General features: G+C 42.7%; 11 protein-coding genes across 11 annotated transcripts; 5 read left to right on the plus strand and 6 right to left on the minus strand.

The window, feature by feature from the left end:
* Positions 1 to 6: 6 nt before the first annotated feature.
* Positions 7 to 1,010, plus strand: V1516DRAFT_663432 (uncharacterized protein; the record flags this gene model as incomplete). Its single annotated transcript, XM_066920507.1, has 2 exons — positions 7 to 29; positions 77 to 1,010. The coding sequence occupies 2 exons, from the start codon at positions 7 to 9 to the stop codon at positions 1,008 to 1,010; spliced, it is 957 nt and encodes a 318-aa protein (XP_066777957.1).
* Positions 963 to 3,799, minus strand: V1516DRAFT_250267 (uncharacterized protein). The gene is made up of 4 exons (XM_066918807.1): positions 3,414 to 3,799; positions 3,215 to 3,369; positions 1,226 to 3,160; positions 963 to 1,176 (listed from the first exon to the last, which is right to left on the minus strand). The coding sequence occupies exons 1-4, from the start codon at positions 3,705 to 3,707 to the stop codon at positions 1,083 to 1,085; spliced, it is 2,478 nt and encodes an 825-aa protein (XP_066777958.1). The 5' UTR covers positions 3,708 to 3,799; the 3' UTR covers positions 963 to 1,082.
* A 92-nt stretch (positions 3,800 to 3,891) lies between these two features.
* V1516DRAFT_623080 (RNA polymerase II-binding domain-containing protein) lies at positions 3,892 to 5,217 on the minus strand (the record flags this gene model as incomplete). Its single annotated transcript, XM_066919610.1, has 5 exons — positions 3,892 to 4,619; positions 4,666 to 4,807; positions 4,860 to 4,960; positions 5,015 to 5,078; positions 5,134 to 5,217. The coding sequence occupies 5 exons, from the start codon at positions 5,215 to 5,217 to the stop codon at positions 3,892 to 3,894; spliced, it is 1,119 nt and encodes a 372-aa protein (XP_066777959.1).
* Positions 5,218 to 5,370: 153 nt separating this feature from the next.
* Positions 5,371 to 6,603, plus strand: V1516DRAFT_706806 (clathrin light chain). The gene is made up of 4 exons (XM_066924166.1): positions 5,371 to 5,864; positions 5,927 to 5,976; positions 6,037 to 6,189; positions 6,248 to 6,603. Exons 1-4 carry the CDS (start codon positions 5,538 to 5,540, stop codon positions 6,438 to 6,440), a joined length of 723 nt encoding a protein of 240 aa, XP_066777960.1. The 5' UTR covers positions 5,371 to 5,537; the 3' UTR covers positions 6,441 to 6,603.
* Positions 6,604 to 6,777: 174 nt separating this feature from the next.
* On the minus strand, positions 6,778 to 9,120 carry V1516DRAFT_663436 (P-loop containing nucleoside triphosphate hydrolase protein; the record flags this gene model as incomplete). Its single annotated transcript, XM_066920508.1, has 5 exons — positions 6,778 to 8,169; positions 8,216 to 8,385; positions 8,445 to 8,659; positions 8,713 to 8,761; positions 8,823 to 9,120. 5 exons carry the CDS (start codon positions 9,118 to 9,120, stop codon positions 6,778 to 6,780), a joined length of 2,124 nt encoding a protein of 707 aa, XP_066777961.1.
* A 481-nt stretch (positions 9,121 to 9,601) lies between these two features.
* V1516DRAFT_672790 (calmodulin) lies at positions 9,602 to 10,697 on the plus strand. Its single transcript, XM_066921802.1, has 6 exons — positions 9,602 to 9,701; positions 9,821 to 9,893; positions 9,979 to 10,104; positions 10,182 to 10,373; positions 10,427 to 10,470; positions 10,520 to 10,697. Exons 1-6 carry the CDS (start codon positions 9,699 to 9,701, stop codon positions 10,529 to 10,531), a joined length of 450 nt encoding a protein of 149 aa, XP_066777962.1. The 5' UTR covers positions 9,602 to 9,698; the 3' UTR covers positions 10,532 to 10,697.
* Positions 10,652 to 12,180, minus strand: V1516DRAFT_649098 (Cdc37 N terminal kinase binding-domain-containing protein). Its single transcript, XM_066920225.1, has 2 exons — positions 12,059 to 12,180; positions 10,652 to 11,987 (listed from the first exon to the last, which is right to left on the minus strand). Exons 1-2 carry the CDS (start codon positions 12,117 to 12,119, stop codon positions 10,735 to 10,737), a joined length of 1,314 nt encoding a protein of 437 aa, XP_066777963.1. The 5' UTR covers positions 12,120 to 12,180; the 3' UTR covers positions 10,652 to 10,734.
* A 289-nt stretch (positions 12,181 to 12,469) lies between these two features.
* On the plus strand, positions 12,470 to 13,892 carry V1516DRAFT_672799 (t-SNARE). The gene is made up of 2 exons (XM_066921803.1): positions 12,470 to 13,508; positions 13,556 to 13,892. The coding sequence occupies exons 1-2, from the start codon at positions 12,603 to 12,605 to the stop codon at positions 13,760 to 13,762; spliced, it is 1,113 nt and encodes a 370-aa protein (XP_066777964.1). The 5' UTR covers positions 12,470 to 12,602; the 3' UTR covers positions 13,763 to 13,892.
* Positions 13,533 to 15,934, minus strand: V1516DRAFT_672803 (uncharacterized protein). The gene is made up of 4 exons (XM_066921804.1): positions 15,290 to 15,934; positions 14,913 to 15,229; positions 14,539 to 14,860; positions 13,533 to 14,488 (listed from the first exon to the last, which is right to left on the minus strand). Exons 1-4 carry the CDS (start codon positions 15,609 to 15,611, stop codon positions 13,881 to 13,883), a joined length of 1,569 nt encoding a protein of 522 aa, XP_066777965.1. The 5' UTR covers positions 15,612 to 15,934; the 3' UTR covers positions 13,533 to 13,880.
* A 272-nt stretch (positions 15,935 to 16,206) lies between these two features.
* On the plus strand, positions 16,207 to 18,449 carry V1516DRAFT_663441 (OPT oligopeptide transporter protein-domain-containing protein; the record flags this gene model as incomplete). The annotated part of the gene is made up of 4 exons (XM_066920509.1): positions 16,207 to 16,349; positions 16,418 to 16,562; positions 16,619 to 16,632; positions 16,682 to 18,449. 4 exons carry the CDS (start codon positions 16,207 to 16,209, stop codon positions 18,447 to 18,449), a joined length of 2,070 nt encoding a protein of 689 aa, XP_066777966.1.
* Positions 18,450 to 20,093: 1,644 nt separating this feature from the next.
* On the minus strand, positions 20,094 to 21,623 carry V1516DRAFT_684776 (uncharacterized protein; the record flags this gene model as incomplete). The annotated part of the gene is made up of 3 exons (XM_066923581.1): positions 20,094 to 21,304; positions 21,356 to 21,520; positions 21,596 to 21,623. 3 exons carry the CDS (start codon positions 21,621 to 21,623, stop codon positions 20,094 to 20,096), a joined length of 1,404 nt encoding a protein of 467 aa, XP_066777967.1.
* Between the last annotated feature and the right edge of the window lie 1,391 nt (positions 21,624 to 23,014).

Raw genomic sequence — 23,014 nt, forward strand, 5'->3', positions numbered from 1 at the left:
TATAGAATGGCTCGTCATTCGAAGCGCAAGTATGTCTTGAGAGTGTATCTGTTTTAAATTCATCTAATGGAAATAGCACCTCTGCTTCATTTTTCACCTCATACGAACGATCGCTGCTGAAACATTATGGCCGCCAAAGCCAGCGATTATCTGCAGACTCATTCCGATCGTTTGACGCGTGTTATTTATGCTTAATGCGTGCTCGAGACCCGGTTGCGTGTCCTGATAAGGGTCATTTGTTTTGCAGGGAATGTATTGTGCAAAATTTAATATCACAACGAGTTGAAATCACGAGTAAATTGGACGATATCTCAAAGAAAATTGCTGAGAAGGAGCACTCCAATGAGATAAAGTCTTTAAAAAGACATAACCAGCAAGTGCTTGAATTCGAGCAAAGCCAGCGGGGACTGTCGAAAATAGACTCGAGCATGTCGAATGATCGACCTCTAGTCTACCTCCCAACTACGACAACGGCAGCCTTACCCCCGAAGAGGAAGCATAGTCAGGATTCCGACGAGGAGGAGCAGGATCAAGGCGATTACGAATCGCTAGTACAGACCAAGAAAGAGTTACTTGCAGTTACTTCTTTATGTCCAATCTCCGATCCTGAGATTCCACATGCACTTACTCTTAAAGCATTACTACCCATCCATTTCTCTACTCTGGAATCCAAAGACACGCAAACAGTCTGTCCTTCTTGTTTAAAAAAGTTTGGCTTGTCGACCGACGCATATTTGACTAGACCCTGTGGTCATCTGATTTGTAAGCACTGTTTTGATACCGCCATGAAGCCTATGCATCCTGGTGAACCTTTTCTGTGTTTTGTCTGTCAACTTGATCTGAGTCCACATTCCGATTCTGTCAAATCTACATCCTCGTCCTCGAGAAAATCGAAGAAAAAAACGAAATCTGTTTCTCCTGGTGTAATTTTCATTCCTCATGAAGGGACAGGGTTCTCTGGTGGAGGCAAAGCTGTTATTGAAAAGGAAGGAATCGCTTTCCAGGGTTGAGCGAAAACGAGATTGGATCGGAAGATTAAAACGCGCTTTACTAGTGTACATGTTCCTAACATCTATTTTCAATCATATTTCTCTCGTAATAAGGTCCTGCAATTTTTTATCCATCTTGGTGTCTAGTGAAGCTAAAGAATTACGTGTCCGATTAATCAGGAGGGCCCTTTCTAAGTTAATTTCAAATTCACGTTAGACAGGTTCGGTAAACTCACTCTGCTTCCAGCATTCGACGCAAATCCTCAACGTCCGCCGGCCGCAATTCAGATGTAATGGCAGGTCTATTCTCTTCAAGCTCAGTTCCCTCAAGTCCCCGAGCAATTGCAATCATCTGTCGACTCTGATCAAGCACCAGCTTCGCCTGGCGCATTGTGCCATGATTTTCTTTCAAGATCGTGTTCAACCGATCTATTTCCGAAAACCAGCCTAACTCGCTTTCGCTGATTGGTAGAGCAAGGCATCTGATTAGTTTTCCATGTAGATCCTCCAACCTTCTATCGAGGATTGCTTGTCGCTCTTCAACGGCTCTCGTCTTCTCGAAAGTCGCCGCCTGATTAACTATTTTTTCAACACGTCGGTTGAATTCACTGATTTTATTCAGCTGCCTCTCCATTTCTTCTCGCTGCTCGGTGGCGTGCAAATGTAATTTTGCGCCAAATAAATAAATCTGCCGTAGATCTGTCTGAATAATCTCCTCGATCTGACCCAGGCAATTTAAACTCTGCTCGGTTACTGATTCCATCGGCACAGATAAATTAAATCCTGCGGATTTCCGGAGCTGACTTAATTTTAGTTCTCGTGAAGCTTCTTGTTTCAGAAGTGTTGAATCGACTTTAAATAAGTTTAAACTTGTCTGATATTCCGGCCTGGTGGGCGGAGATGGCGACTTTACTTCCTTGGAATTGATGTCAAATTTTCCGGTTGGTTGTGAATCACCATTAACAGAAAGTACTTCTGCTCGTGAATTTCGTAATAAGATGAATAAATCACCCAACAGCAGGTCTGGAAGAACTACTACACCTGAAAAGCAGTTTGATTCTCCAGGAAAAAGATCAAAAAATTCGATAGCAGGTTTCGAAGTCAGGAACTGCTGAAGCTTGTATTCCTGAGCGCTGTTAAAAACTTCAAGTATCTCCTGTTTCCATCGACTAAAGTCAACCTGGATAAGCTCAGTCATTGATCGTACTAGAACAAAATTTGTCGCTATGCTTAAACCAGATGAGAATTCGTAAAGGGAGTTCAGCGAAGGGACCCTCGGTTTAGAGAATGCAGGCTCTGCTGACTTATGCAAAGAAATACTAGCAATTAGATCTAGCGTAATGATCTCCTCCACTTCAGGTTCATCGTGCTCAACCATTGATGCCATTATCGACGATTCCCACATAGTCCCCGTAGGCATCAACTGTAAATAAAAATTAAGACGTCCAGTTGAATAAGCAACAAGAAGAAGTGTATAATCCTCTAATTCCAGCGAAAGGATATCCGTCACTGTTCCAGCTGCGTATAATCCACGCGGGTATGGTTTCAAACGCAGAGGTCCCTGCAAAGCCACGCATTGTTCTGAACCTTCTGCGGTTCTGTCAAACAGGCCTACGTCCGATAATTCCCCAAATCGATTTATTCGAGGCAAAATTCCGGTAGTACGCAGAGTATCAGATGTCTGGCGAGCAATTTCAGAAGCCCAACTGAGTTGTTGTCGACGTCGATACCGCTCTGATCTAGAAATCGTCGTCGCCGATTCAAGTTCTAGTGCTTCTGCGCGTGCCCATTCTAAAAGCACCTGCACGGATTCAAGTAATATCGCATTCTTCCTTGGTAGAAACGGCGATAACACATATATATTGCCATCATCAGATAGAATATAGAGAGTGGCTTGACCAGGTCCTTGTTCTCGAATACCAAAGCACATCGACACAGGAATAACCTTGACTTCGTCTGTCAGACCATACGAGAACTCTTGTGGATTACTTGCGGAATTGAAATCATAAATTCGATCGGGGTCATCGCGACTTGAATCAAGATCGAAAAGTCGGAGAACTCTGTCTGACGACAAGACCAAAATGCTCGAGTCAGACTTGGACAATGGATGCCATAGCACCTTATGAATCAAAGAAGCTCCAGTAAAAAATTTGGATCCAACATTGAAAATTCTAGTCGCGATCAGAGAAAAGGAATGTGAGATAGACAATCAATAGCTTACTTACTGTGAATTAATTCTGGATTCAGATCGCCGAGAACTGCCAGGTAAAGGCAGCGAGCAGACTGAGATCTCGTTTTCTCCTACAATTGCCATATAAGTTCCTGATTCGTTCACTACGAGCGACCGAACATGGAATGTTATTCGAGGAATATTCAAAATCTATGGAATTAGCACACTGATTGACGTAGTAAAACTTCTCGAACCTTGTAAAACCGTCGACTGTCGCTCAAATCTCTCAAATTCGAGCAGTCGCAAAATCCCACATCACCTTCAGATGTCACTGTAAATACATCAGTTCCTCGAACCGCAATCAGACTCCGAGCAAGCTGATCTCGGAAGGTTGATGAGTTTGGTGCCGAGCTGATGCTAGTAGATGTTAATAAGCTCGAGATTGATCCGACTGAGGAAGACACATGTTTTACGCCTAGAACGTCGGCAAACAAAGAATAGTCAGATATCTTCTCAGACAGATATTTGTCTTTGACCAACTTTCCCATATTGTTTCTTATTTGATCCGGAATTGTGCGTGCATTTCATCTCTTTTGTCACATAATGTTTTGACTGAGCAATAGGAAAACTACGTCACGTGGAGCTATATAGAGAGGGAAGTCTATCATGGTAAAGAAATCGAGGAAAGACCATGATTAATTACACCACCTATTAATTACATCTGAAATTATGCTAGCTCTCGTTCTGCACATGATCTCGTTTTGTGCCGAGAGAATTCAAGAACTCCGCCACAGATGGATCTACCTTCTCAATCGTGTCCAGACCAGAATCAGTAGCAGGAGGTGTCGATTCATCTGGAATTGGCGATTCGCCATTTTCACCAGGTGGAAACGGAACATATTCGGGGTCTGGTGTGCGGTCATCATATTCCATGGCCGATAATGGAGACTTCAAATTAGATTTCACGGCTTCAGTTGAAGTTACTTCAAGCTGTTGGTCGGTCGTGGGAGGCGTTGAGTTGTCAGTCAACATAATATCTCTTACGCTTTCTTCAAGTTCTGCCAGTTTAGCCTGCTGCTGTTCCAGAGTTTCTTTTTCTTTGGTCTCGCTTTCCAGAGCTGCGCGAGCTAATTGTAGAATCGACTCCAGCTGGGAAATGTAATCCCCACGAGCCTTGATCACGGCTTCACAATCGTTAAGTGCTTTATCGACCGATTCCGAAGCTGTTGCGATCTGCTGTGAATATAAGTCTGGAGCTGGCAATGCCTCAGCGTCAATTGTGGAAGATGCATTCCTTGTAGCGGTACCCAGCGACGTTCCAAACTGTGTTGCACGCGAAGTTAAAAATTTGTGAGCTGTAGCAAGTTTCGTCAGCTCTGGTGGTAATCCCATACCAAAGCTCATTCCTTGGCCTAGTCGTCGGCCTCCTAGAGATTGCTTCGAGTTTTTCTTTCCAGCATCTGAAGCTATTAGCACTTATGTGGTAGGATAAGCAGAATTATTTACCATCCAGGGCTGTCTGTAGTTCAGCTATAACTGTAGGAGGAAATACTTCGCGCTGACTCCATACATCAACAACGCGTTTGATTTTCGCCTGAAATTCTTTGTTTGTAGCGCGATACGCGGACTCGATAGATTCTGTTATGATCTCGATTCATGTCAGTCTTTGATGACTAGGAATGAAAAGTGGAATCACTTACTGGTAAAAAGGCTTTTAAAAACTCGTCGCGCTTGCGGGCTTTAGATTGCTGGACAACTTCGTTGACAAGATAGATCAAAGCCAGTTTACGATGAACAGGAGCTGATGAATAGAATATTAGTATATATACACTTTTAGATCATACACGGCACGCACCATCTCCCAAAGCTTTAGCCCAAGTTCGTGCCGTTTCGTCTGCATGCCGTCGATGGAACATGATCTGAGTTATTGATTCAGTAGCTATTCCAGATTTAGCCTGTCCAATCTACACATACCCATTGTGAAATGTTGACTATAGCTTCTTGGGTTTCGTTGACGCTCGATAGCTTACTCGTGACAACGTCCTGAGAATATGACATAGTGACCTTATAGATATACTGCAAAGCTTCAATGATATCTCACCGGTACTCTCGTTCAATTTCCCTTTTATTGCCCGTACCAAGTGCAGATCTATGCTGCTATGGATCATGCTGGCTCCTTGTGTTCTCATTGACTAATCACGTGCTGTATGCGGCTACGGGGATTACAGAATACGCCGGGACATCGCGAGGTCCAGGTTGGCAGCCCAATAGCTTAGTTGCTACTGACAAGCAACTAAAGCAGTTTATCCAACACGAGAGAATTTTCGATTCATCGAAACTTTCAATTCCTCCTCACCACAGCTCAATTTTGTAATAAAATGTCATACTTTCCGTCACTAGAAGAGATCGATGGCGGTCAGACAGAGGCGCACCCAATCGAGGCCGCCACGTCGCCTGCTGGTGCGGGTGCTGTAGTCGACCTGGGTGTTCCTGAGACCGAGGAGGATTTTTTAACGCGCGAAAAGGCTGTTCTTGGAGAAGCAGATGCTGCTGCGATAGTGGATGGCAACTCTCAAAATGTGAATGGGTCTTCGAAGGCAACGAATGGTTCTTCAGCAGAGCATGACCTCCTTGGTGCGGACGAGCCGATAACTATGACTACAACGAGCCCGGTGGCTCCTGTCGCTGCTACGGCTCCAATTTTTGTATGTTTTGATTTGAGTTTACAATATCAATTGACCGTGCTAACACCTCCTCGCATCAACAGAGCGCTCCCGTTTCGCAAACCATAGTCCGTGAAGAATCTGAAGCTGTCAAGTGCGTATTATCATCTTGATCCTAGATCTCCTGGACCTTATACTAACGGTTGGTGGCCAGAGAATGGAAAGAGCGCCGAGCACTTGCAATTCAGCGTCGTGACGAACAGAGCGAGTCTCGCAAAACCCAGACGCGCGATGCTGCCAAAGCCGCCATAAACGATTTTTACGACAATTACAATAACAAAAAGGACGCTGCTATTGCGAAGACAAGGTATTTATGTTTGTATGAAGATTTCAAATGCTGTATTGAAAATCCAACACAATTTTAGACAAGAAGAAAAGGAATTCGTCGAGGCTCAGGAAAGTACGGTTGCTGGTGGTACAACCTGGGAACGAATTGGAAAACTTGTGGATCTGACTGAATCTCATGCTCGGTCTGCAAAATATGATAAGAGTCGGTTCCGGGAGCTATTGGTTTCGCTCAAGAGTGACCAAAATGCGCCGGGAGCAAAGGGCTATTGATCGATTTGATCTCCAAGTTTTATGTATAGTTTTCCCTTAATGTTGACTTGGATCTCTGTTTCATAGATCATTTTCTCGATTTCGACTAGATCTCACTCTGTATCAGAGTAAATGTTATGTATCATTAATATTATTGATTCAATAAAGCTCAAAATACAAGATAGAAAACAAATATATCCACATAAATTATCTTCACGTGAATTTTCACTATGTACAAACGGAATGTCCTAATCCAAACACAACAATGATGTACAAACTTCTCCAAAAAGGCTAGCTATATTTATGTGTACACACAAACATATATATATAACTTTATAACAGTATAAACAAGAAGAATTTATGGCGTGAATGGTGCCTCTTCGGCTTTGGTCTTTGCAATTTTCGCATCTTCTTCCTTGTCCAGGACTTCGATTAGCTCTTCCCTTAAAATATCTTCTTCCTCATGTACTGCTTCCTCAATCTCACTCTGTTCGAGTGTTCGATGGTCATCCAGCATAAGCTTGCAGAAAAAAGAGTTGGGGTTTGAACTCAACTCCTTGAAGGTTCCTTGTTCGGCTACTTGGCCCGTACCATTCAGCACAATCAGATAGTCACTCTTCATGATAGTGGACAATCGGTGGGCAATGGAAATTGTCGTCGTATTGCTCTTCATTAATCTGACTAAAGCTTCATTTACCGCCGATTCGGATTCAGAATCGAGCGCCGACGTTGCCTCGTCTAAAATTAAAATCGATGGATCTCGGATCATCGCACGGGCAATGGCTATTCTTTGCTTCTGTCCACCGCTAAGTTGAGTGCCGCGTGCTCCAACTTGCGTCTCAAGACCTTCCGGAAAATCTTGGATAAAGTCACAGTTTGCATTTCGAGCAGCCATCGTCACCTCGGCTCGAGTCGCGTCCGGCTTGCCGTACGCAATATTTTCTGCGATCGAGCCGGAAAACAATACCGGTTCCTGTGAAACAATTGCAATAGTCCTCCGCAAACTTTTTAAATTGAATTGACGAATATCTTCGCCATTAATCGTAATCGAGCCTTTCGAAGGATCGTAGAAACGCAACAACAACTGACCAATCGTACTTTTCCCACCACCCGATGGACCAACAAGACAATAATTTTTACCCGGTTGAATTTTGAAGCTAAGATTGTCAAATATATTTACAGCCGGACGTGTGGGATATGCAAACTGAATCTCTTTAAACTCGATCGGACCACGGCCATTATCAGTAACCGGTCTTCCAACTGTGCTTTTGATCTTCGGCTTACGGTCTTCCAGTTCGAATAGCCGGCTTGCAGCACCAACTCCTTTCATGAGTTCGGCGTAGAAGGAAGAAAGCCCAAACATACTTCCTCCGGTATATGCCGCGTACATCATAAACGAAGATAACTCGCCAATTGAAATCACGCCGGAAGTAACCATTGCAGATCCGGCACCTAGTATAGCAAGGACAGTTAAATTTCCAGTAAATCGCGTTAAACTGAAGAACATGGCAGTGTAATACGCCTCGCGCTTGCCAAGATCAAAAATGTTACGCACTCGTTGATTATAGAGATGCACTTCCGAGATCTCACCTGAAAACGACTGTGCAGTACGAATATTGCTCAATCTCTCTTCAGCTGTCTTAGTCGCCTCTCCTAATGCTTGCTGAGTCTCGCGAGCGACATTTCGAATCCTTCTACCATATACAAATGCGAATATGGCAACTGGAGGAACAACTACCATCATAACAGCCTGACAATTAGATTTGGTTAAAGCGAAGGACAATTAATTTATTTACCGTGAGTTTGACGCTAACATATGTCATCATACTTAGGCCTGCAACTCCTGACACAACAGCTCGTAAACCATCAGAAAGATTCTGAGTCAGAGATTTCGAGACGATGCTCGCATCACTTGATAGTCGAGAAATCAAATCACCAACCCGATTTGCGTCAAAAAATTCAGCATCTTAGTACGTTAGAACGAATCCTATTTCATTCTCTCGTTCAAAAATCATTAAAACGTACCCTGTGTAATAGTTTGCCTGTACAGGCGCGACCGTAACCGCGCGACTAGTCGTTCACCGACGACTCGCAAGATGGCAACACGGCCAAAGTTAGCGACACAACCAATAACAAACACTACACCGAGAACTCCGTAGAACTGAGTCATTGACATGCCAAAAATCTTGTCTGCAAAGCCGCCTCCAGTAGCCATGTCCAGAATTTTACCAATGGAGAAACTGCATAATTTGTTAAATGCGGTCATCAAATGCATTCTAGGAAATAATCATACGGTACAGCGAGAGTAACTCCCGAGGACAGACAAAGCAGAGCAAATGCACCTGGTGTAATGTTAATATCTAAGCCTTTCAAGTTCCAATTGGTATAGATTCATTGTATTACCTGTCAGAGGCCAGACTTCCTTGCGAGCAAGCTGAAAGAGACGTTTTATGTCTTGCCAACCTGCTGTCTTTGGAGGAGCATCGCGCTTCGCCAACCGGGCGGACATATCAACCAAAGCAGCCTTTTCGGCCTTTTCTGAGCGTCCAAATTCTTCTGAATCTAGGACAGCACTATCTTTCACACTCGTGCTCTTACCAGAAGAGCCAATTCCGGTCGGCGAGGGCTGTCTGAGCTGGCTACTACTGTGTAAGAACCTGTAAACGACCGGTCCAGGCAGCGGACTTGTTCGCCCAGCCATAGTGCCTGCAATTGAATTCTTGAAACCCAGATTTCGCCCAGAGAAACCATGCGCAGCAAAAGTATGTGGATACTGCGCAGACGCTGGCCTTGATATCATACTCCCTAGGCGACAAGCCGACGGAGAGAACAGGCCGCGCATGGCAGACAGTGAGCAGAGGAGCGTGTATTGAAGAAAACCTGCAAGCCTTCAAAATGCCACAGAATTGTCAAATAATAGTCGCTGCCAGAATTGAAGATAAATCTAACTCAAATCTGATCTAAATCTTTATCAGTACTGCATCAAATCTGGTTTGAATCTGTTGCTCTCTCGGAACCTGAACCATTCGCTATACAGAACCAGACCAGACCCGAGCAGAGCAATTCCGAGTCACATGACATATGTCAGGTGCAGCTGCGGATGACCAACGTGGTGGTCAGCCTCAGCGAGAGAAGAGGACCGGTAGAGATCTCTCCTGCCAGGAAACGACAATATTTATGTACAATTTTTAACTGTTTTGTCTGTTTATTGTACGGAACGAGTGACTAAGTAATATAAGCAGATTGAACAATCTATCAGAAACTTCACTGAAATAGAGAATGGTAAGTCTACGCTTCTCGGCGCCCAATTGGCTCGTTTTGCGTCCTTGTGACCAGTTTCCAGACACGCGTCGCTGCTGGCGCAGAGTGTGAGACGGATACTAACCAAAGTTATTTCATAGGCCGATCAACTCACCGAGGAACAGATCAAGGATTTTAAAGAAGCATTCGCACTTTTTGATCGCGATGGAGATGGTATTTGATCCGAATTAGTGAAGATTAGTTCACTTGAAAGTGATTTGGTTGATGTGTCCAGAACTGACTGACCCCTTCTCTTCAGGCCAAATTACTACGAAAGAACTGGGCACTGTTATGCGCAGTCTCGGCCAAAATCCCTCAGAAGCTGAGTTGGCTGATATGATCAACGAAGTTGATACTGATAATAATGGAACAATTGATTTCCCAGGTATGTGTTGGCGACAGGGGTATTAGTGATATCCGAGAAATCCGTACGTCCCTAATTTATTTTTCTAATTTTAATAGAATTTCTCACGATGATGGCGCGAAAAATGAAAGATACCGATTCAGAAGAGGAAATCAAAGAAGCCTTTAGGGTTTTTGATCGCAACAATAATGGATACATATCTGCCACAGAACTAAGACACGTCATGACTTCAATTGGTGAACGTTTAACCGACGAGGAAGTTGACCAGATGATTCGGGAAGCTGATACCAGTATGAATGTTTTTTTTTAAATTGTTACTATGGTTTGCTAATTTTTGATTTAGATAATGATGGTCGTATCGATTATAACGAGTTCGTGCGAATTATGGTAGGTATCCAGTGCTGATTTTTGTCGTTTTGAAACTAATTGTGTTTAGCTTTCGAAATAATTGATTCCGGATTAGCCTTTTAAAATTTTGATAGGATTCATATGGTTGCAGTAATTGAATGACTTTTCTTTTATTTTCTTAATTATGTTATTGGTTAGTTTAGCAAAATCAGATCCTAGTGTGTCATCGAAGATCTACATAATTTTAATTTCGAAATGCTATATTATGATGTGTAATCGTAAATGAATATTAACGTGATTTATTTACTGCTGCGTGTTTGCAGATTCCTGCTCCAAAGCGTCTTGTTCGGCCTGTTCAATTTTAAACTTTTCGATGTCTTCTCTGGTGATTCCCAATTCCGCGAGCTCTTCATCAGTGACAGTATCCAAATTTATGATCTGTTCTTCTTCCACCTCGTTCAGTTTCGACTTCTGTTCTTCGAGAAGTATCTCAGAACGTGTTTTAACATGTTTGTAGGTCTGGTCGACATCTTGGAGAAAAGCAGGAAGAGATTTATGATTTGGAGTCATTATTTTGCCGAAAAAAACAGTGACGCCATCGCGACCAAGGCGAGCACAGTATTGTAAAAGCAAAGCATTGTGGACATACTGCTTAGCCGTATTCGGCTGCCCCTTCATTTCCTTGCTGAAGGCGTCCATGAGAATTCCATCACTCTCGGCCTCCGACACAATTTCAGGGTTGCGTGCTATAAAATCGATGCATTGACGGTAGTTGCCTACAGGTATAGAAGCAAACTTCTCGGCTAAAGGAGAAATAGTAAAGTCATCTTCCGCATCGGTATCGTCTGCTTCGTCATCCGCGTCACCTTCGTCATCGACTAAGGGTGCTTTGCCTTTGTCATATCTTGTTATAGAAGAACCTGCAGATGAACCTGTTGAAGAGCTTGAATTCGGCCGATTAAGAACTTCAATTTTCTGAGGCTTTTTCGTAGAAACTGGCTTGGTGCTTGCTTTCGTCGCCGAGGATGCCGCTGCTTCAGGCACCTTTTTCTTGGACACCATGGTGCTATCAAACCCAATTTTTAGATCATCTGATCTAATCCTGCTGGCTTCTTCATTTTGGAGTTCGGTCAATCGCTTGACGCACTCAGATTGAAGGTTAGTTAGCTTCTCCTGGTGCTTCTTAAAAGCGTCTGACAAGGCCTGTACTCGTGAACTACCGCGAGGGGCAGATGATACTTCCGAGGACACCTGATCAATCAACGAACGGATCATATCTCCATACCCCGGGCCTGACTGCGGTTTCTCTTCATCTGGGTCATCGGCAGAAGCAGTGGCGATTGCCTGGTTTACGACCGAGGCCACCTCAGACTCCTCAAGGCTTGGGGAGATCTGTTCAAGAGATTCGACCAGCTTTGCAAGACGCGTTAGCAAATAGGAGCTCATTCTATTTTCGACCTGCAAATGCTCAATTTCCTGGCGCCGCTGATCCCGTCGCTCATGAATGTCCTGCTGCTTCCACCGAATAAACGATTTTTTGTCAACATTTGGATGAACTATAGTTTCGGTCAAATCAAACTAGCTTACTTCTAGCGAACTCCACAAATTCGTGCTTCAAGACACTCACCTTCAATATCTGAGTCATCAGACAACTCAAGCTTGTCCCATTTTGAGTAGTCAACAACCATATTGAGCTGTTGAAAATAACCAATTCAGAAAACTTTAGAATATATGCTCACCCTTCTGTGTTTGATCTAATAGAATAAAATCGATATTTAGTCTGAATTCAGCATTGAGTGTGTTCCAGAATGTGCCTGGGACTGGGAGATAAAAATTTATACTTTTGGTTCTCTTCCTAACCACTTTCGACTTATTATATTCATATACACATATCGTAGTTTTGCACCCATAATAACACAAGTGCTGCACACTTCCGCAGATACGTGAAAGCTGCGGCGTCTGCCTCATCTGAAGAAGAGTGAGCTCGATGCCTCCGCTTCCTAATCTGGCAACGAGCGAGGGTCTCGACTCTGAGCAAGTTTCGCTGAATTCAGCTGAGACTGGGCTCATCCAGCTTGACAAACACTGAAAATTTCGCTTTCCCAGTCTGTTGCACTAAATTCGCGTCTGTGAACACGTAATTTCTTTTACTTGTGCTTTGCTCAGTTTAGATGTTCCGCGATAGGTCCGGCCTATACTTGTCGTACCGACAATCGTCGGCGCATCATCCGTCCTCGGCGGCGCTGTTTGCCTCGTCTTACAGTGCTCATAATAATAATCCCTACAGTCGGTCCCAGCCAGCGGGACTTGGAAAGAATCGGACTGGACCACTCGAAGAAGACGCAAACCCGCTACTCGAAGAGACTACTGGCAATGATGAAGATGTGACAATCGAAATGGACGTTCTTCCGCCAGTCTGGACAGACATCGACGACGAGGTTACCCAGATCTTGGACCAGATTCAGGACAAAAGCTCAAAACTCGATAAACTACATCAGGAACATGTTCTCCCTGGGTTTGACGATCGTACTCAGCAAGAACGTTTAATTGAGACTCTCACTCGAGAAATTACTCAACATTTCCACGAGTGCCAGCGTCTGATCCAGCAGCTTGGCACTCAAGCGAGCAGCGGTGGTCTGAGCCGTGCTCAGATTACAATGAGTAAAAATATGCAGATTTCATTAGCAACTAAAGTCCAGGAAGTTAGTACAGCGTTTAGGAAGAAGCAGTCAGCTTATTTAAAACGGCTACGAGGAATCAGCGCGCCAGATCTCCCCCAGTCGAATTCTGGCTACACCGCTTTGTCTCAGCAGATCCCAGACGACGAGCTCGATGTGGCTTTTTCGCAGTCTCAAATCCAACAGTCCGCTCAATTGGCGCAAACTTCAGATGATACTGTCATTCAGAGCCGAGAAGCGGAAATCAACCAGATCGCGGAGGGTATCATTGAGTTAGCTACGATTTTCAGAGATCTCCAGACAATGGTCATAGATCAAGGAACAGTTCTCGACCGTATTGATTATAACATTGAAAACGTGAAAACCCATGTTCAAGAGGCTAGTAAAGAACTTGTGAAGGTACGAAAAGTATAGAATTTTTTGATTCATTTTAACATGCTCGTTAGGCCTCTCATTACCAAAAGCGGACTCAAAAGTGTAAGGTCATTTTGTTTCTCATTCTCCTCATCTTTTTCCTTGCCATAGCCGTTTACATTAAGCTCTCCAACCTCAACTGGAACGAACAACAGCCGACTTTTCATCATGGCAAACCAATTCTCTCTATGCGGCCTACACATCTTCATACTCGACCTACTTCTTCAGCTATTCCTTAGTGCAATTTTGGTTTCTTTGTTCTTGTCACACACTTACCACTGTCAATGATTTACTTTTTGATTGACAAGCTCGATTGCATTTATTGTACATTATGCATTACTTAATTATATACATGTTTCACCTCTTCTCACCCTTTTGTTGATTTGTTTTGATCGCTATAGTCAGATAGTCTAATGTTTCGGGTAGTACTTGCAAGTCCGTATTTCCCGTCATCCCAGTCCGTAAACGTTCGATCATATCTAAACCCATAGCTTTTACCGCAGTTGCCCGATCGATTGGTCTCGAGAAGTAATTTAATTGGCTCGCAGTTTTAATAATTGCTTGGATAAAGGAAGTCTGAGTAGCAAACAGCACTGACGCTGTGTCAGCTCGACTCAAGACTTGACTAAGCACGCTATAGACTTCTTCGGTCGTACGAACAAGTCGGTCAAGTATAAATTTTATACCTTCCGGTGGTAAATCTGGCGAAAGCAGATAGGGCCGAAAGAAAGAGGTTTGCTTGCGATACTGTCTTGATTTGTCGGCAGATAAGCGGTCCGAGTAGATAGTTTCAAGGACTTGGAAGGCGATCGTCGGATTTACCAGTAAATTGACGGCCCGACTTCCTGCTAGTGCGCGAAAGACGCGATCCATAGATCCCGTGTAGTATAGATATTGTATATAGAGTTCCAAATGGGACTCCAAAATGCCATTTAACTTGTGGGAAGACTGGAAATCTCCCATAACTATGATCGTTAGATTCTTCTGTACCGTATAAGTTCAATATCGAATTTACCTTGTTCTATAATACTTTCAGCGCAGTCACGAAGTTGTTTGCTGTTGCTCTGTTCCGTACTTAAGAAGTCGACGATACGGCGCAAAAGAAGATAAATTACTATGATTCCAGGTTCTGAAAGCTGTGCATATCGATGCAGCAGATCGACAGTAATTGCGCAAATACTTGACCCAGCACGCTGATCCATGTCTAGCTTGACAAATTCATCCAAGAATACTGAATAAGCGGACAGCCATTGCGCTGCGGTCAACGTGGATAGAAGCGATTGCCACGCTAAAATTTGATCCTTCTCCGATTCAGTGTCATGTATGTTTTTGATTGCCTAAGATAATATTAGTAGACAAATCGCGCTCAATCCAAGAACGACGACTCACGTGAGAAAGTCGGGTCTTAAGTTTTGTGTCTGATATTGATAGATCAGGCAGGAGACATGGAGTGCATCTACGCAAATTCTCAGTCTGAGGCTCGAATCCAAAATTATTCCTTCTATCAAGATAAGGAAATAGGACGTTAGTGCTCGGAGAATGAATATTACGCGTTCGATGAATATATTCCATTTTGTCATCTGCAGCGGCAATTAGCGCAGTGAGAGTGCCTAGCCGGTCTGGAACGTATATGGAACTGCACTCGATCGACTCGGACTTAATTTCAGCGTCCATTGGAACAATTTGTAATTCAAAACTTGGCTGTGCTATACAAGATGAGCATCTAAATTAGTGATCTAAAAGAGAAGTTACGTTCAAGGAGTTACCTGTAGATAACTGAGTTATTGTCTGTAATTCAGCCAAATGGGCCGAAATCATTTTCTTATAAGTCGAATCAACTGTCATTGGCTGATGCGACTGTCGGATTTCGCCACGTAAATTGGCATTCTGCAGTAACTCGGATTCTCCATCAAATACTTCATCCTGGTCTTCGAAACCCTCCTTCTCCAAAACTTTGGCCTTAGTCGATCGCGGTTCCTGATACTGGTGCACTCCACACACGGGGACAGTCGTCGAAAGCAATTTTCGCTGCAGATCCAGTACTCCGCAAAAATCCCGAATCCCTAAAAGGACTCTGAATCGTAGCATTTCCAGTATATGGTCCGGATCCTTACTCAGCTCTCAATCAACTCTCAGCCAGTATTGAAGATAGCTTTACAGTCGTTTCTCGTATAAATATTTTTTGGTCAACCCGGTTTGGCAGGCTCCATCAATAACCCCTCATTATAACAGTCACGTGAATGCACGAAATTTCCCATATTCATTTGTAGTTTCTCACTGCAAGTTGATTAATTGTATACAATAGGGGACCTGAAGTTAGATATAATCAAGATACTTCGAGTGTTGCAACTAAATTAAAAAAATCTTTTTAATTGGCTTTTCCAGAAATCCAGTTCTATGATCTTTTGCTTTCCAAATCGCAGTTATCCTGACACTATCGTTTCTGACTAGATTCTCCTGATTGGGAGTTTGCCTTCTATCAATCAGTCACTATCTCCGTCGATTTGAGAGTGATTTCACCGGTTCAACTGATTAACCATATCTTAACTGGGTTTTGCTGCTTACTCGTAATCGAACTCCTTTATACCGGAATATTTCAGGAAGTTTTGCAGAGCTCTTATTGATTGTCTATTTTTTTGCATTCCTATTCTACTCTTCCTCTACCTCAATTCTTCGTTTATCAATGACCGATAGCAGAGAGTCATCCGGTCTTTACGAGCATCCGGATGCTATAGACACAGATACCGCGGCCTTTGAAGCACGCGTAGCAAAACTAAGCGCACCTCAAATGACTCCTCGAGCAATTCTGGTTGGACTAGCGATTGGGTAAGTGAGGTCCTTTTTCTGCTGATCTTATGGTCCACAGACTAAGCTTAACTCTCCATCACAATCAGGTCGGTAGTTCTTTTTTCCAACTTCCAGTTCGGTCTTCAGACAGGATGGATCTCGATGATGTCTCTTCCTTCAGCTTTACTTGCTTTTGCTGCTTTCAAATCCTTTGAAAAGCATCTTTCTTATCCCTTTACGGATGTGGAAAATGTACGTTTGAATATTCTCGCTCTTATCTGTAAGCCAGGTCTAACGTAATTCAATAGGTTTTTGTGCAGAGGTATAACTAATCGGAATTAATATAACAAAGTAATTTACTGATCATCTAGTGTTGCTGTTGCGGTCGGCACAGGTCCTCTTGGATTCGGCCTAGTTGGAATTATTCCTGCACTCGAGAAATTTTTGACTCCAGAAGAAGGTGGCCCTGTGAAACTCTCTGTTTTGCAAACACTAATTTGGAGCACTGGCATAGCCTTCTTTGGCGTATTTTTTGCGATTCCTCTCCGAAAGCAAGTCATTGTCAAAGAGAAACTTCGTTTTCCCTCTGGAAGTGCCACGGCGACCATGATTTCGGTTCTCCATGAAAAGCCCGAGTCAGCTGCTAATTCGGAGGCTCTTTCGTTACCTCATACACCTAGCGAAGAGAACAGTTCATCGTCTTTATCGCTGAATTCATCTACTATCGATGAGACTGAAGAGGATGATGACGATATTGTGAAGCTTCCCCACACTGCTGATGCTTACCAGAAGAATATTCGAAACCTGGTCATCTCATTTACCATCTCTGCCGGATATACTGTTGTTGCGTACTTCTTGCCCTTTCTTCGATCAATCCCTGTTTTTGGCAAGCATATGGAGCAGAACTGGTTATGGACATTCCAGCCTTCGCCTGCATATGTTGGTCAAGGCATTATCATGGGTTTGCCGACGGTATCCTCAATGCTTTTCGGTGCTGTTCTTGGCTGGGGTATTTTAGCTCCATTGGCTACTAAATTAGGGTGGGCCCCTGGTCCTATTGATGATTGGAAGTCGGGCGGCCAAGGCTGGATTCTTTGGATTTCGTTAGCAATCATGGTTGTCGATAGTGTCATTTCCTTTACTGTCGTTGTGACTAAAAGTGTTTATACCTCATTCACGAGGTCAAAATACGACAGTGTACCGTCCGAATTCTCCCATGAAGAAACTGCCACTGTTCCAGAAACGGATCAAGAAGATACTGATGAAGATGAAGCGCCGTCCATTTATTTGGTTTCAAATAAGACTACCATGTTAGGAATTGCAGGATCCACATTACTCTGTATTGTTGCAATCAAAATAGTATTTCCGACTGTGCCGCTCTACGCAATTATATCTGCTGTTCTAATTGCCTTTGTTCTTTCTATTCTTGGTGTTCGCGCTTTGGGGGAAACAGATCTTAACCCTGTTTCCGGAATTGGAAAGATATCGCAACTGCTGTTTGCAGTTATCGTCCCACGCTCTCATCCAGGTGCAGTACTGATTAATTTAATTGCTGGCGGTGTGGCGGAAGCGGGAGCGCAACAGGCCGGTGATTTGATGCAAGACCTCAAGACTGGACACGTTTTGAATGCCTCGCCTAAAGCACAATTCTACGCTCAGATGATTGGAACTGCATTTTCAGTAGTTTTATCAACAGTAGTCTACAGATTATATAACGCTGTGTATGAGATTCCAGGAGCCGTGTTCCGAATTCCTACTGCAGTTGTTTGGATTGATTGCTCTCGTCTCGTCACCGGAGCTGGACTTCCTCCGCACGCCCGGGCCTTTGCATTCGTATTTGCGCTCATTTTTGCCGGTCTTTCTGTTGTCAAAGCTCTTTACAATAAGCGCAGCTGGTCTGTCTGGATTCCGTCCGGCGTTGCCGTTGGCGTGGGAATTTATAATTCCCCGTCATTCACTTTAGCTCGTTTTGTTGGTGGATTCGCGGCTTGGTATCTTTCAAGACAATATTCTGGAAAAACGAGCGGGAACAAGTGGCATGTCGCTCTGGTCATCGCCGCAAGTGGCTTAGTATTGGGAGAAGGTTTGTTCAGTGTTGTCATTATGATAATGACAAGTTTAGGAGTTCCTCATTTATAAAGTCATCACCCAAATTTATGGTTTAGTTATTTGTATGTTGTTGATGTTTGTCGAAAATACTATGGGAGGTGGAAATAGAGCATGAAATTTTGGGAACGCCAGGTTGATATATTCGGTTTTGATATATAGCATTTGACTGAGTTTCGTATAAGGTTCGATCGAATAAAATTACTTAGCTCTTGTTCATTAGTGGAGCTGAAGCTGGCTTTTAAATCCAATTCTTGGGAGAACTATCTCAGATCATGCTGTACAGAGACAATCGGAGGACTTTATACGTAGTATGGGAAAATTCGAGCAACACTATAACCTGAGAATGTGGGTTTTCCCAACTACGAAGCGAATATAACAACTCATATAAAGATTTTTTTTCAATTATATTAAATTCTTACTTATTTTCAATCAACTTACTGAATCGGCTGCACTTGAATTCCAAAATATCTGAAAGCGCGTTTGGTGAATGGGTAAACTAGACGACCTTAGCTGAACAGACGCTTGTTCAGGATAGCCGGAAAGTAACGCAGAGACAGGATTACACAATATGAGTCTAATGGAGACCATAAGATTAGATTACCTAATGATCGGAAATTTTGGGTGAATGCGATGTTTCTTAGTTGGTTACAAGTTCATAATTTGTGCGCTCAACCAGTGCAGGAGCTGTATAAAATTATCTCGATTTAACTTGTTCGATTGAAAGGATGGCTGATTAAGCAAGCGACATTTCAAGACGGGTAAAAGCTGGTAACTAATTAATTCAAGAAAGGAAATAAACCGAGCAATGATAATCTGATCACATGCTATAAACAAAATATCCAATCCCGGAGTCAGCAATCGGGATTTCAGTTGTTGAATATTGCACGACTCTAGATCGGTTGACAGCTTGCTGTATCTGAATTTTTGTATAGCACTGTCTCGATGTCGTGTCTATAGCATTTGGTTGGTCTGCTTATTCTCAGAGAGCTTAATTTAAGTTATTGCATTCTGATTTTATCTCCTCTATTTTACAACTTCTTAATATTTGTCTTTGTGATACCTAGCTGCTTCCAAGTCAACATAAATGCTAGTCACCAGTGAATCACGAAATTGACAATTGTGTATGATTAGGCTTAGACCTTCCAAAACGATCTTCGGTGAAAGATCAATCAAATAAAGATAGCGAATATAGTCAAGTTCTGTATTTTGATGTTTATACGACTATGGTTCAAAGTTTTAGTTGGAATTGATTTCTAGATATGAGTCAAATAACTCGAACCGAGACAAGAAAAATCGAAGTGATACAACTGACAGCATTTATTTTGACAAAAATGCAAGTTTAGATCTAACTTTCAGTGTTTTGTTAAATACGCTCTGAAATAGTGAATTTTAAGCTTTGTTGTATAAAACAAAGATGTGTGATCGACTAATTCCTCTGAGTTCTCTCTTTTTTTAAGATCTCTTGTAACTATTTTGAAACGAGAAACACTGAGACAAAATCACAGTCTTGCTCAATCCAATCCAAACAGAAAAGCACGCAAATTATTATAGTGTCTCCATCACACAGCTCAATTGCTGAGATGGGTCGTAGATTTACATACTGCATGACCTCACTTGCTCTCACGTGTAAGATTATCTCTTCGATCGCCTTAAACAAAAACGGAAGTATACCATCTATTCATTACGGATCGCATGAATATTCTGATCTTCCTCTTGGAAAAACTGCTCTTCGAATCTATTGTAGTGTTGAACAGGGATCACAACTTGAGCGCCGAACCTAGGATTGGACAGATCACCACCTATATCCACTCCATCCAGAGAGACAGAGGGAACTCCAGCAGTAGTGGGCCCATTCCGGCAAAGAACAGATTCGTGGATAAATTCATTGGTAATCAGCGTTGATTCAGATCTCGGCCTGTTCCGCGAACTTATAAGAGATATGAAAGGAATCAACTTTACGAAAAACTCGAGTGTCCAAGACACATTTTCACTAGCACTGGCACTGTACCTGCCTACTTTCCTGTCAGTCCAGCCTAGAATTAACCATAAAATTTGAAAGCCGTAATAGTTATTTCCAATTGGCCCGAGATACCAAGCTGGAGCTTGAACACTATCTGACCTGCGAACAAGTCTTCCATCCGGAGTTGTCCCACCGCCTACAATGTTCCGATGTAAAAAATTGAGATCGAATGCCAAAAATGGTTCTGCTTCCGAAACCATCCAAATCAAGGAGCCATCAGAAAGAGTATTGGGATTTCCAGTTGATTGTGTACTAAGAAAATCCGAATGCTGTATGGTATGGCCCATATTGCCACCTCCAATATTGATATGTACTCCAGTAAACCAAACCTGCTTGTATTTCTGTCGGTTTGCTTCGGTATCTCTAAAAAACCATAGAGTAGGAATGAAAGAATGCCGAGTCTCGTCCAAGGCCAAAGCTTGCCTTGCATTCTGAACTTTTTCATTCAACTTAAGATCCAGAAATCCATATTTATCGTATTGCCAGGTGAAAAACTTGGGAATTCCAAGAGCCCCAACAGTGTCGAAGCAACCTATAAATTTGACAATAATTTTGTCACTGGTTAAAAGCCGGCAGTCTGTCTGGTTGGCATTAGAAGTCAACAACTGCCGTTTCAATTCATTAAGCGCAGGATTTTGATCGGCTGGTACGCTACTTTTTGAATATTCCTCAAATACTTTGACGAACATCGGCATTCCATACCGCGTTAGGAGGCCAAAGTCAAGTATGAATCCGCAAATAGATCGGACCATATATGAGCCTCTCGAAAACCCGAAGAAAAATATCTCATCATTCTCTTCATAATTGGAAGAAAGAAATGCATACGCATCCTCAATCTGGTCGACTATGCCCTTTCCTAGTGCTCCTTATATCCATGTTAAACTTAGCTCGGCCAAGATCATATTTGTATTCATACCTCCGAACAGTCTATTCCAAGCGCCCACATTTTGCGAGCCAACCCCAGGATGATAGTACACTATCTGAGGAATTTGTGGACCATGCTCATCGGTAGTTCGTTCATCGTTTGGCAGAATCGCTCGAGCAATTCGTGTTATGTTCGATGGATTCGAGTCATCTTGGGCTAGAGAGTTTTGCCATGTTCCTACATAAGCTCATTAGATGATTGGAACTTCTCTCTTCGAAAATCTATCCTTACCGTCACAGAGTACAATCAGGCGCTTCATGGTGATCTAGTTAGTTGAAGATGCCTTCATGATAAGACCGAGGAAAGACGTCAATCAGCTGTCTATATATATTGCTAAGGTTATGTTTGTCCCGATGGAGAACAGGATTCCCTTACTACGATGTTTTCACCGCCGTTAGTCGCTAGAACGAACAGAGCAAGCTTTGTCATTCAGCCGCTTCCAGAACACTACTGCAGGTGATTGATAGATGCACAAGTCGACTCCGATTTATTCTACGTTTTCTAAATTGAGTCATACATTAGTATGCACGTAATGTATATGAAGTCCGCTGCAAGCACAGCAGTATATAATGTGTTTGCTCTTTCACGCGAGCTTTAAGCTGGTCGTTGAACTTCCGCACATGCGCATCATTAAAAATCAAGGTTCAGCTAGACGAAACTTTAATCACAGCTCGTTCCTAACTTAAACTGTGTCCCAAACAAAAGTCCAAGTCGATCCAATGTCTTTCCCAAATTTGTGGGGCCAGCTTCTGTTGATCACTCCTTTAGGACGTTATGTCCTAGTGTCTGTTAAATTCGAGCCGTTTCTCAAAATCATAAGACCGAGGAGAAACCGGTAGGTCAGATGAACCTTTGTGAAATCTATCCTGTGAATACTATGTGTCACCAAGTCAAAAATATATCAGGTATGCTAGCCTTGGCAGCTCTTTTTTGGGCCGTAAAGAGATAATTGACTGGAGGGTATCAGATTCAATATTTGGACAGGCAATTGTTATTTATTTCACATTAATCTTCTTTATATTTTTGCGTATTTGAGCTAATCTACTGGCCTATCTGAATGAAAACAGTAGTTTTTTGTAATTTTACTGCTCAACTTGAATACTTTAAGTTCAGCCAAGGCGGAGCAGCCAGATAGATGCTCATAGTAAGTGCAAGGATATACCACTGTCTCTTAATTTTTTGCCCTCTGAAGTGTTCAACGTGTCCGCAAGTCGAGGCATACCGATTATTATAGTTTAGCCACTTCTCGAACAGTGTCGCAAAAAATCTAAGCCCATTTGAAATATATTATTTCTATCCTTACTAAACTTTATTAGTTGTTTATATTGCCTTTAATCACGCTGAAAGCAAACAATGTCCTTCAAGAGTTTAGGTGAACACCGCTGGACGTTACATACTGAAGGAAGCTTGGTCATGCGCATTCACAATAAGATGTCCTTTACGGAACAAAGATACACACAAGCGAAACTTAAATTCTTCTTTCTAGTGATGCCCATTCACATTTTCACAAGAAATCGAGATATACAGTTCCACCGATTAGCACGTAGCTCTACGATTCTCCTTCAATTTAGTGTCTCAGCAAATATGCCTATTATAATATTACTTAAATTGATTGATATACCTTTCAGCGGCGGTAGTTTATAAAGTTAA

This window comes from Lipomyces oligophaga (assembly GCF_038497815.1).
Source record: "Lipomyces oligophaga strain CBS 7107 unplaced genomic scaffold V1516scaffold_3, whole genome shotgun sequence".
NCBI lineage: Eukaryota > Fungi > Ascomycota > Lipomycetes > Lipomycetales > Lipomycetaceae > Lipomyces > [Lipomyces] oligophaga.

Bases quoted from the DNA above. Each gene is read 5' to 3' on its own strand.
- V1516DRAFT_250267 (XM_066918807.1), bottom strand. From the start codon at position 3,707: ATGGGAAAGTTGGTCAAAGACAAATATCTGTCTGAGAAGATATCTGAC. The intron at 3,370-3,413 runs GTTCGAGAAGTT...CTAATTCCATAG, and splicing joins ACAGTCGACGGTTTTACAAG to ATTTTGAATATTCCTCGAAT. The intron at 3,161-3,214 runs GTAAGTAAGCTA...GATCGCGACTAG, and splicing joins GAATCCAGAATTAATTCACA to AATTTTCAATGTTGGATCCA.
- V1516DRAFT_672799 (XM_066921803.1), top strand. From the start codon at position 12,603: ATGTTCCGCGATAGGTCCGGCCTATACTTGTCGTACCGACAATCGTCG. The intron at 13,509-13,555 runs GTACGAAAAGTA...CATGCTCGTTAG, and splicing joins CTAGTAAAGAACTTGTGAAG to GCCTCTCATTACCAAAAGCG.
- V1516DRAFT_706806 (XM_066924166.1), top strand. From the start codon at position 5,538: ATGTCATACTTTCCGTCACTAGAAGAGATCGATGGCGGTCAGACAGAG. The intron at 5,977-6,036 runs GTGCGTATTATC...GTTGGTGGCCAG, and splicing joins GAAGAATCTGAAGCTGTCAA to AGAATGGAAAGAGCGCCGAG. The intron at 6,190-6,247 runs GTATTTATGTTT...ACACAATTTTAG, and splicing joins GCTGCTATTGCGAAGACAAG to ACAAGAAGAAAAGGAATTCG.
- V1516DRAFT_672803 (XM_066921804.1), bottom strand. From the start codon at position 15,611: ATGCTACGATTCAGAGTCCTTTTAGGGATTCGGGATTTTTGCGGAGTA. The intron at 15,230-15,289 runs GTAACTCCTTGA...CATCTTGTATAG, and splicing joins AATAACTCAGTTATCTACAG to CACAGCCAAGTTTTGAATTA. The intron at 14,861-14,912 runs GTGAGTCGTCGT...ATATTATCTTAG, and splicing joins TTAAGACCCGACTTTCTCAC to GCAATCAAAAACATACATGA.
- V1516DRAFT_649098 (XM_066920225.1), bottom strand. From the start codon at position 12,119: ATGGTTGTTGACTACTCAAAATGGGACAAGCTTGAGTTGTCTGATGAC. The intron at 11,988-12,058 runs GTGAGTGTCTTG...CCGAAACTATAG, and splicing joins TGATGACTCAGATATTGAAG to TTCATCCAAATGTTGACAAA.
- V1516DRAFT_672790 (XM_066921802.1), top strand. The intron at 9,894-9,978 runs GTATTTGATCCG...CCTTCTCTTCAG, and splicing joins TTTTGATCGCGATGGAGATG to GCCAAATTACTACGAAAGAA. The intron at 10,374-10,426 runs GTATGAATGTTT...TTTTTGATTTAG, and splicing joins GATTCGGGAAGCTGATACCA to ATAATGATGGTCGTATCGAT.